We start from the raw sequence: 12052 nt of genomic DNA, 5'->3' as shown, positions 1-12052 counted from the left end.
CTTCAAGACCCTCCTGTTCAGCATCGGAAATTGATCAGAGGCGTAAAGCACGTTTCAAGTCCCTTTTCTTTAAGTGAATTACAGGGTCATAGACATGGTTCCACAATACATGTCTTGGCTGTCTGGGGCGAGACATTAGTGCATAGATTTTATCCTATGGGACGGTTAACAGAGCCACCTCAAGTTTGTCTTGTGGATAAGATGGAGGAGTACAACATAGAACTTCTCCATACTCACCCTATTTTTCCCTGAGTTCGCCTTTAGCGCCTGGTCATAGATGAATCTACCCTCTTCCAGTGTTCCCACCTTCCAAACCAAAGATAAAGGGTGGTGTTCTCTAAGTTCAGTTTTCTTAATTGTCAGGGAGGTGACATTCTAAAGAATGTCACACGAGGCAAAGATACTACTTGAACTACCTCAATGCCATGTTGGATTGGGAGGAATGTCACCCGTCGCCATACCATTCACCATGTTAAATTCCCAGGCATTCATAAGCTCTATCCATGCAAATCATGCACTTCCTTGCGGTCACGCTATGGCTTGACATGCTCAAGCCAACGTGCACCAAACAAAACAAGTTAAGGTCACCACACAACAGGATCGAGATACAGTTTTTTTCAGTCCACCAGACATAAATCAAATCTTCAATTGCATCAAATAAAGCATCTTGCGTCATGGCATTGGGGATCCAGTAAAGATTAACTATCAGAGTAAAAGACATCTCTGAGTTCATCTCCTTATCCCAGGTTAACTCCACTGCTTGTACAAATGCATTCGCAGTTGCATAAAGAGTGGCTATTACTCCAATGTAATTCCGAATCCGAAGCCGGTCTCCCTTTATCACCCTTGTAGGCTGGATTCAGCCAGCAATGATATTCATCCACATTTGGGGGCACCAGGAGCCAACACTCCTGGACTCAAAACAGGTTTGCTTCAAAAATAGGCGGAACCGAAGTGGAGAGCAAACTGACATAACCCCTTGAGTTCCATGAAACACAATTGAATGGTTTAGTAGCTAAAGCCCTGCCTGCTTTTAGTTTCTAATGACTACGCGTGTACAAACAAGTTGCTACCCAATTCCAGTCCATGCCATCCTGAGATTTCTCATTTCCCATTAAATGGCTAGTAGCATGTCTGCCAACAGAGTCATCCCTTGAGCATGTTATTGTTAAGATGGGAGGGCACACCTGACACCTTTCCTTTGCTACCTGATCGATGCAATGAGTGGCATGCTTGTCAACAGGAATGGGCCAACTAGACGTTTGCAGATTACCAGAGTAGGCAACAATAGAGAGGCCCCATGATCTCAAATGGGCCGTGACTGATCGAACCTAGTCCAAAACCAGACGGGAACCCCATCTATAGGCAGTTGCGTAAAGTGTGGCTCAAGCCTGCCCTGAGACAGTGGGGGGTAGAAATGTTAGGTAGGTTTATGTCACTCTACGCACCACTGATGATCAGGTATTGCAGTGTGCAAGGTCTCACTACTTGTGCAAAGCTTGCAGAGAGCGGGCCTCATTACAAGTTTGGCGGTGGCCTTGCTGGTAAAACGGGCAGGCTGCCTCCGAACTTGCAAATGTTTTCGGCACCTGCGAATGTTCAATTACCGGCTCAATACGGCCGTGCCGGATCCGGTAATTGCCCATTCACGGGCACCGGAATGAAATGCTCCCCATTCCCATTTGAGCCCCATAGTGCTTAATGGGAATGGGGAGGTCGGATGCACGGCTCCATTCAGAATGGTGCCAGTTCATCCGACATGCTCTGGCGGGCGGGAAGGCACCCGCGAGCAGAACTCGTAGTTTGCCGGTCCAGTAACAACAGTATCGGCAAGCTTACCGGTACCATTTTTACCGGACTGGCAAATGTATAATGAGGCCCAGAGAATTGTGTGGCAGTTTAATTAGAATGCAGTAACTAATTTGTCTTGATACTGAGTTATTGTGTTTTTAATATGACAATATACCAGTGAGGTAACCTTTTGTGAACAAGTCACATGGCTACATAAAAGCTTGGCAAAGAGCTACTCAGAGATGGCACATGGATGTTCTGCAGAATCACTCCACACTTCCCAACCTAGCTTGTATCTACTGAGCTATGGTGAGCGCCATCCCTCGAACACATCAGTTAAGGAGGTTGTGATAGATCATGGACCCACCACCACTATGGCAAACTCCTCGGTCTCTGCCCTTGTATTCCTATCTCTCCCTGAGTGCTCGGAGTCAGATAGGCGGTCTGCCAGTGCTCACATGGGCAATTGCCATTTCTTTCCAGAGCCCCATATACTAAGGGCCCACTCAACGATACGAATAGCGAAGTTTTATCTTATTGAACAAATAGCAAAGAATGGCCTATACCTGATTGCAAGAAGGTTACCCACGCTGTTAAGCCCTAATATGGCATTCAAAAAAGCCTAATTTGGATTAATCAGGAGAGGAGGAGAAAGCAGTGCAGACACCTGGGGAAACAACAGAGGGAAACTTAGGGGAAAGTTCAAGCACCTGAAGACGTTAAGGGAAGAGAGAAAACAGACCCAATTCCAATGCGAGAAGTGGGGAATACACAAACAACACCAGAAGCCTTATTAGTACCCGGCGAGGGTGCAATCAGAATGAAAGGACCATTCTGATTGGCCCTCGCCGAGGCATTACCCGGCCGTTAATCCCTCGGCTGGGATTCCATGCCTTTATCCCCATCTGGGAGTGGGGCAGCCCCTCAGCCAATGAGGAGGCTCGAAGCGGGCCATCCCGGCTCTGAGCCTCCACACGGCTGGAGGCCGCCTACGTCCCCCGCCAGGGATTCAGGTATGTTTTATTTATTTTTTTGGTCCTACCCCCTCCCCGCCCTCCTACCCCCACTTACCATCTGCATGCCTTGACCCCGGTGGGGGACGCCTCCAGCCCTGTCGAGGCTCGAAGCGGGGACGTCCCCAATCCGAGCCTCCACACGGCTCTGGAGGCTTCCATCGACCCCGCCGGGGACCCAGGTACGTTGTTTTTTTGGGGGGGTTTTCCTCCCTCCCTTCCGCCCTCCCAACCGACTTACCTTCTTTGTTGTCTTTTGTGAACAGACGCGCTGGGAACTGTTCCCAGCACGTCTGCTCCCAATGGCCGCCATGGAAAGAGAAAACAGACTCAGTTTTCCCTTTCCCAGAGGCCATTTTCTTGGTCGTTTGTTTTTTTGTTCTGTCCCGAAACGCTGCAGCGTTTCGGGACAGAAAAAAATGCTTTTAGTAACCCGGTATCGCAGATCTTGCTGGCCGGGGTACTACTAGCTATATGCCCCTCGCAGCGAGGGCATTACCGACTCTGGTAATGCCCAGAGCCCATAGTTATAGGCCAGAGTGAGTCGGTATGCCCCCGCCGCTCGGGCATATTGCTTCATTAATTATCAAATTAATAAAACACACCTGACATTTCTTTCATCCTCCAACCTCATTCTAGCTCTATCTCTTCCTGGTCTGCCTCCTCCATTTCCAAACAACTCTCGTCCCTCTGATAAAACCTCTCTTTTCCACCAACCACCTGCAGACTGTCTCCCCCAACTCCAGGTCTCTTTTTCTGATCTTTTCTCTGTTCTCCTCTCTCTCATTACTGTACGCCAAACTCATTTTCCTTTGTGCTGATATTGAAACAGAAACACAAGGGTAATTACTTGGGGGTATGGGCAACATTCCTGCCGCTATCTCCCACAATTTTTAACAGAACAAAATGGACCGTGGAGTATTATGTTTGAACACAAAGTATCATTCTTATTCATGCAAAAGTCAGAGAACACACAAGTTTCTTTTTTTCTTTTTTTGCCAGCAAGCTGCTACGAGCCGGTACGCCAGTAATACGGCACACAAATAACTGCAGACACGAGGGGTTGACCATCCCGGAATATGCCAAGCAGAGATTCACTCTGCCCGCCATGTACCTCCATTCACTTGCCGCTGAGTACCCGTGACCAGCAGTCTGAGGGGACGGAGGTGGTCGCTTAATCCGCAAATGCGGATTGATGCCGGAGTGTTGCCGCAATCTGAATAATTTGGTCCTGAAGAAGATGACAACATTTCGAAAAGTCATCGAAACCGGTCGACCCTGTTGATCACAAGACCTATCAGGAGCATGACGATATCCCCAAAACTCTGTTAGGATACATCAGTAATTCTTATGCTTACTTGGTGTGAGCGTTGTTTTTAGGTGATCCCACATATAAGGGTATTTTATGATCCAGAAGTGCGGTAGGATGTTCTCTGAGCTCACTGCCTTGACGGTTAATAAAGGCTGAGGAAATTCCCCTTGGCAGCATGCCTCTTACAAACACATACGAGACAGGGTCCGCCTAGTAGGCCCGTCTGTAATCACTTCCTTTTATCTGGATTTTTTATTGAAAAACACATTGGGCCTCATTACAAGAAGGGCGGAATGGTTTTAACGACGTTGGTAATGGTGCCGGCGCCATTAATCCCAGTCCGCCCTATTACGAGGTTCCCTCGCGGGACCCGCTCTGGACGTCTGGTTTTACCAGACATCCATAGCAGGTCCCGCGAGGGGACCAGGGAGCTAACAACGGGCCTGTTATTAACGGGCCCGTTGTTAGCTCCCTCCCCATTCCCATTGAGCCCTATGGGGGCTCGAATGGGAATGGGGAAGGACCGGGTCCGGGTTCCCAGAAGGAGGAAATACCGGGCACTCCGAAGTCAGAATGGCCCGGTATTTCCCCATTCAGGGAACCCGGACACAATTTTGAAGGCAGCCATGGCGCTAATAGCACCATGGCTACCTCCAAAGTCGTAATGAGGCCCATTGAGTGTGAAAATTGTTGATTAGGGACAGCTTTCTCTTTCTATCCCCATTAGATAGACGGTGCACCACTGGCCACCTAGGGAGCGCTATCCCTGACAGGGTCAGGGTGTGCTTCCTTTTGAGGGAAAGCTTGTGTGTTCTCTCACTTTTGCATGAATGAGAATGATACTTAGACGGTCCGATAGCACAGTAAGTAGAGTGTGCGCTTTACATCTGTGCAGAGCCTGCTGACGCAGTTTAGAATCCTGGCAGGGCCAAATTCAGCCTTTCATCCTTCCAAGGTCGATAACCACCCACCGTGGGTAATAATAAGCAGCGCACAGATGCTTGAGGGTTTGTAGCGCTATATAATTGCTGAATTATTATTATTATACTTTGTGTTCAAACATAATACTCCACAGTCCTTAATGATATTGAGACACCTGTGTGTTGATGGTTGTGCCGGTTTGTGACTAGGCCATTTGTGGTTGGTCTTGTGGCTTGGAAGGGGGCTAGACCTGAGGTTACATGAAGGTGGGGTGTTCCCCCCATGACCAATGAAAGATATGTCACTGGCACTGTTGGTCTGGGGCCCTCTGCTCTCATAGCGTGTGAACTGGGAGTTCAGAAATCTTCTGGTAAACCTCAGAGGTTTCTATATTTAGCCTTCCTTTGCCGCTGGAAATGTGTAATTTTGCAATCCCCATAATGATGGGACAAACAGGGTTTGTTTAGTTCTGTGTTCACACTTTTCAGGCAAAACACTTTGCCTGCCATTGTTCGAACGTAGGTTTGGAACTTGTTGGGATTCCACGGGCTACATGAATGTGAGTCACAATGGAAAATAGTTTCTACAGGATTTGTGTAAAGGGAAAGAATGAATCCCTTCATTTGTCAGGGAATTTGAAATATTGTGACAATGATTCCTGAAAGACAGAAGCTTCTTTCCCTGCACTGGAGATTTGAGTCTGGCTAGGGAGCTCGAATGGCTCATTGAGTGTGTTTACCTTATGAGAAAGTGTCTTTATGGATAAGGAGCACCACCTTCTCCCTGTGGTGGTCACTGGTAGGAGTTGCAGGGATAGAGGTGAGGGGAGCACACAACTAACCTTCTTTTGACCCAGCATATTGGTATCAACGGTGGGGGTTTCAGTGCCCCTGAGACCATTTCATGTGTGGTGCTGCATAGTGGTTGGGGTTGTGGGCGAGGTGAGTATTCCTGTGAATACACCTTTGGGGATACTGCCTATCAGTATAAGTGGTGGAGGTTGAATAACCCAGAGATGACCACCTCAGGGGTTCCTGACTATCAAAATGTGTGGTGGTGGCGTGACATCTCTAGAAACTATCCCCCAATTGACCATGGGCTTCTGTAGGGATGGTGAGGTTACGAAAGCTCCTGCGACTTCCCACTTCCTTAGTATGAGGACCCAGCGGGGTTGGTGTCAGAAACCCCTCTATTCCTCCTGCGAGTCCCGAATCAACAAGATACCGTCAGAACCCCACTCCCTTTCGCCACCTGCCTCCACTGTCATTTTCGATAACAGGGAGATTTGGAGACAGAGACAGGAAAGAAATGTGTGAGAAAAATAGAAAACAAATCTATGTGTTTAAGAAGGCTAAAGGGTGGAATGTTATGGTAAGAGAAAAAAGGAGGGAGAATTAGTACACTACAGTTTGGCAATGTGGTGGAAACACAAGAGTAACATTAGACACAAACTCACAATAGTGGTAAATGTGGTATGCTCAGCTTTATATTTCACTTGGAACTTGAGTTTGTAGAAAACAGGATTCCAGGTGGGTGGGTACTTCCAGGTGACAGTGAGTTTCTGAGGGGCTCCTTCCACCGCTTTCACAGTCACATTCACAGGTGGATCCGGTTGCACTACAGTGAAAAAAGGTTGAAATATGTTAGGGAAAACGTGCAACAGCTATGTCCGACAACACACTTCATCATGTATAGTGTTGAGACCTTAACATTTCTCATGTAATAGATCAGAGGCAAAGAGACCCCACTGATTCAAATAAGGACAACCACGCATGGACAACACCAATAATTCTGCCCTTGGGTTTATAGCAAAAGAGGGTTGCAGGTTTGTGTATTGAATCACTATTTATTACTTTGTCTTATCAATGCTTGCTGCTGTCAGTACTCTTTATTATTTAGTTTCTTATTTCCCAATTCACTTTCATTGGCTTTTAAACAAAGCTACATTAAAAAATGTGTCTTAATCAAGCCATGTCTGCTGAAATACAACTGGCAATATATCAATATTTCTAATAAGAATTTTGAAAACCAAAAGTCACAGGAATGTTGTTGAAGATTGATACTACACAGTAGCCTTTTGTAGGTATTAATTAATCCATTAAAATATTTCCCATGGCATGTCGTTGCTAGGCTGTGCATAAGTGAGGTGATCATGTTTGGCACCCATTACTCGTAAAGATCCAGCAATTTACTCGAGATGTCATCAAAGCTGTTTTCATCTTCATTAAGGTGTTGGCACTTTTCTTTTTCTTAAGAAATCCATTTTGTACCTTTCTTTTAACTAGTTATCGATGTTCAGGTTGCTGGTTCATCCCTAATTACACAATACAAGTGTCTTGGCTGTCATCAGTCATTAGGGCAGCCAGGAGGGTGGAGGAGGCTCCAGGCACTTGTAGGTTAAGAGATTGTTGACCAGAACTTTTAGAGGAGACACCTTCACCCCATTATCAAGAATATTCTGCTTTCTAGGTCTTTCCATCAGTCTGGTTATTTACAAAAACGCATGTGATAAATTAGCTCCCAGAAACTTTCCCAGCAACTTGAATCATTTGAAAGGTTCAGTTTGAGCATCTTCTAATGGCTACTGTACCTTCTAGTCAGAAGTCGCTGCTGAAAGTAGAACAGTTATGAGTTAGAGCTTACTTACTGGTGTAGAATTGCAGAAATGTTGAATCAGAAATGCATACACTTACTTCCTTTTCCCAGTACTGTTTGTTATTATCAAATAGGGTGTCAGGGGGGTATATTTGCTGGTAGTAATGGCAGGCTCACATTTGAAGATTTGCTTGGGAGAGTGATGAGGCTCTTTGAGGGACCAGACCCCAGATCGAGGGACGTCATTGCGACTTTTGGGCTTCTTATTTTCACAGGTACAAACATGGTGTTGGCTTTGATGGAAAAAATTGCCAAGCTTGCTGAAGGCTCTTTCCATCTTATCCCCTTTTCTACGATGTGAAGCATTACGAATGCTGCATGATGATAACCTTTTAATGAAGGCATTTTTCTTTTCAATTTCTAGGAATGGATTTTCTCACAGATGTGCGCAGATTTGAGTATTAGATTGGTCAGGCAGGTCTCTTCCATAAACACATAACAAGTTAGTATGCCATGTTCTTTCTAGAGAGGGGTGCCTGCTACCTTTTAGTATTTTTGCAAGGAACTTGGGGTTGGTCACCCTAAGTTACCTGGGGGAACCCATATGTGAACCCCTTGCTCACTGTGGTATGGTAATGGTCTGGTAATGTTTATTTGTAAAGCACCTTTACACAAGGCAAGTGTTTCAAAGCGCGCAAGAAGGGAGGGAACAAGAGGAAAAAACAACAATCATTCAGAGCCTTAAAATTTCTGAACAATACAAGTCTGCACAGGCAGAGTTAGTGCATACAGTAACAGTTGACAGTGTAGACAACAGCAAATAGGTTGACGAGGATTCTGCAGTTTTTATGTCATGATGCCTACCTCCAAGGAGCCAGGTCCGACCCAGCAACCCCAGAGGCAGGCATCATTTCCCCCAGGAGAGTGCCAGCGGGCCCAAGCTGGGGCCCTTTGGACGCAGTCCTGGCGCCCCAGGCGCCAGGCTCATGTTGGACCCCTGTCCTGGCGCCTTAGGCGCCAGGCTCATAAAGCTAGACATGTGTTCAAGTATTTTAATGTGCACTTACCTGATGCAGACCATGCTGCTACATCCAGGCCCTCTTGAGGCCTGAATGGAACTACTTTACCTGTGGGACTACTTTCCACCCGGGTGTGGTCAGGGAAGGATACATACCTGATCGGTGGAAGGATAAACACTGGGAACTTCTTCCAAAGCTATTTAAACCACACCCGATCAGCAACTCACGCTTCGCGTTGTTCTGCTCCTCGCAGCTGGACGCTCACCGTGTCAGCTCCTGCATCTGGACTTCAGCCACGCCTGTCAGCATCCTGGGTCACCTGCAAAGGGAGACAAGAGACCTTACCAGCTAAATATGCACCACGGAGACATCACCGACGATCCTGAAAGGGAAGACATTATTTTTTAAAAGCATTTCGTTACGATCGCTGCAGCGCTGCATTTCACCTTTCCTGGGTTCCTCCATCTTCAGCAGCGATCAACCGGATACACAGCCACTTCCCAGAGCCTAGACAAAAAGACAAGAAATAAAAGGTGAGAGAAGGAAGGGAATAAGACTTACCTGTTGGGTCATTCCCATTTCATTTCGGGTCTTGCCGCTTCCAGGCATTTTCCGGACCCCGGCCCCTATGGGGAAAAAAGACAAAGACATTGAATGAGCGTATGCAAAGACAGTTCCCGAGCGCTCATCCAGAACTAACCTGCCATTTACTGGAACTGGAAAAGCACGTTTCACTTCGGGTCGGAGCCATATCTCCGGCATTCCGAACCCCGGCCCCTAAGGGGAAAAAAGACATAAGCATTAGCGCTTGCTGCAAAAAGACAAGGGGCCTCATTACAACTCAGGCGTTAAGGGTTAACGCCGTCGTTAACCCTTAACGCCTGATTCCAATTTTAACGGCTGCTTTTAGCAGGCGTTAAAATCCATGGCGCTAGACCGCCTTTGTGCTAATTACGGCACCGTAATTTCAGGTGCCGTAATTAGCGCCTTCCCCACTCCCATTATGCCCTATGGGGCAAAAATGGGAATGGGGGAAGGGTAAATGGGAAATGGGGATTTACCGCCCCACTCACCTTGGAATGGGGCGGTAAATCCGCCATCCACCATGGTGTAAACGTAGTTTACACCATGGTGGTAAAGTTGGTGTACTTACCGCCTGGGTCGTAATGACTTCAAATGAACATTATTATTAAGCTTGGACTTTTGAACTTGCAACAGAACTTTTACAGAGCCTTACCTGAATAGTCAAGCTTACCTGAACTCCCACCAATCCTCAATCCAGTGAAGTAACTGGGTTTCAACGCGCCCCTGCATCAGAAGCAGGATGGAGAGCTCATCCTTCCTGACCCTAAGGTGAGACTTCACGGGGAATCGTGGAAGGGTATCGTGGAGGGTTGGAAGAGAGTGGGAGGCTTGAGCATAACTCAGTCAGTAGGTAATACTCCCTTTTCACGCACAGGGGAATATTCCTGCGAGCCGGAGAAGCCAGAGTAGAGGGCCCTTCCTGTCCATCTTCAGAGTCCTGCGCTTCACCATTGAACAAGCATCAGCACTCGAAGCCAGACCTGCGCCTCCGTGGGAATCAGGTGAGCGTTACAGAACGCGAAGACTACCCACAATTTCCCACCCGGGCGCTATGGAGACTTCCGAGACTGACCAGCTGGCCCAGCTTTTGGGGGAATTACGGGCAGAGGTGCACTCAGCCCGCCAGGAGATTAACGCTCTCAAAAGAGAACTGATCTTATCCAAGGAAAGAACAGATGACCTAGCCAAAAGGTTATTACAGGCCCAGGCAGGGCACACTCCTTTACCTAATTCCGGAGACATTTCCACATCAATGGGTTTGAGTAACCCGGTACAAATTAATCTACCTGGACACATGCCTTTGGCCCCGCCTGAACGTTTTGCGGGGGATCCCAAGAAATATGCCGTCTTTATGAACCAATGTCGTTTACACTTTCTATGCAGACCCGGAGCCTTCCCTAACGACCAGACCAAGGTAGCCTTTATACTATCTTACCTCAGTGGCAGTGCTGCCGATTGGTCTATTCCATTGGTAAATCAGGATGATCCCATTTTCCGGAATTTTCAGGGCTTCCAGGCCAGCATGGAAAGATTGTTCGCTCGACACTCTCAAGGACAGGCCCTTGATAACGAACTGCTATCCTTACGACAAGGTAATCAGGATCTTCTGTCCTACATAGCCACCTTTAACAGACTGGTTGTGGAAACTGGATGGCCAGAAAGAAAAATGATCACATTGTTTCATCGAGGCCTGCGCGGAGAGCTTAAGGATGTTCTAGCTCAGATAGTAAACCCACCCCAGGTCTGCGCAGACTACATTCACTTGGTGGTTCAACTTGATCACAGACTTCAAAATAGAAAAGCAGATCGGTTCAAGTATGAAAACCGAGCACCGATCAAAACCCACGCTAACTCCAAGAGTACCGACGTATCTGAACCTATGCAAATCGGTGGTGTTAAAGGACCATTAACGCAGAAAGAACAAGAGAGAAGGCGGCAAATGCAACTTTGTCTGCATTGCGGGACTTCCGGTAACTTTCTTCGAAATTGTCCGGTTAAACCACTTAAGAAGGTGGTTGGAGCTACTGATAACGAATTAGTGACACCTGATTCGGGAAACGACCTAGCCCGGCAAGCGTAGGGGTCCGCTTGCCGAGCTTGAAAACTAACTCTTTGACCTCGCATTTTGTCATGCCAATGGTGCTCGTGGACCCAAAACAGCCTCAGCAGTTGCATGCTATAAAAGCATACATCGACAGTGGAGCTATTGGAAATTACATAGACCGTGAATTGGCTTCCAGGATTAAGCTTCCTCTCCGCCCGAAAGTAACCCAAGATGTCATTACTACAGTACATGGAACCGAAATAGCCTCAGGGCCTGTAGCGCATTCCACTGTTGAAGTGACACTGGTGGGTCAGGATGGACATCGGGAAGCAATCGTGTTTGATGTGATCAAGGCCCCACAATTTCAAGTAATTCTTGGAATTCCTTGGTTAGAAACACATAATCCCAGAATTGACTGGCGAGCAAAGAAGATAAGTTTTACTGATTGTGAACCAACTTGTTATCCAAGAAATCCAGCTATGGGTCTAGCCTCAGCAACTTCCACCCCTGTACAGCTACCGTCAGAATACCAAGAATTCCAAGACGTTTTTCAGAAAGAACAGGCTAACACGTTACCTCCCCATCGGTCTTATGATTGCCAAATCGATCTGGTACCCAATGCTCAACTACCTCGTAGTAGGATTTATGCTCTTAAGGAACCTGAGAACCTGCATTTGCGTCAGTATTTAGATCAGTACCTAGCCAATGGTTTTATTCGCCCGTCCAAGTCTCCTGCCTCTTCAGCTCTGTTCTTCGTGCCGAAAAAAGAAGG

At 47.1% G+C, this 12052-nt stretch overlaps 1 protein-coding gene across 3 annotated transcripts in view; it reads right to left on the bottom strand.

Moving 5' to 3' along the window:
• The window catches only part of IL6R (interleukin 6 receptor), a 315341-nt gene that overhangs the window by 108549 nt on the left and 194740 nt on the right, over positions 1 to 12052 (bottom strand). For all 3 annotated transcript variants that reach the window (XM_069651956.1, XM_069651960.1, XM_069651969.1), the window contains one exon: positions 6494 to 6654. In XM_069651956.1, coding sequence (XP_069508057.1) covers positions 6494 to 6654 — 161 coding nt within the window. The remainder of the gene's footprint in view (positions 1 to 6493; positions 6655 to 12052) is intronic.

This window comes from Ambystoma mexicanum, chromosome 1p, assembly GCF_040938575.1.
Source record: "Ambystoma mexicanum isolate Mex_15411 chromosome 1p, UKY_AmexF1_1, whole genome shotgun sequence".
Classification (NCBI taxonomy): domain Eukaryota; kingdom Metazoa; phylum Chordata; class Amphibia; order Caudata; family Ambystomatidae; genus Ambystoma; species Ambystoma mexicanum.
The sequence above is the reverse complement of the archived record's forward strand: the minus strand, read 5'-3'. Positions and strand labels throughout refer to the sequence as shown.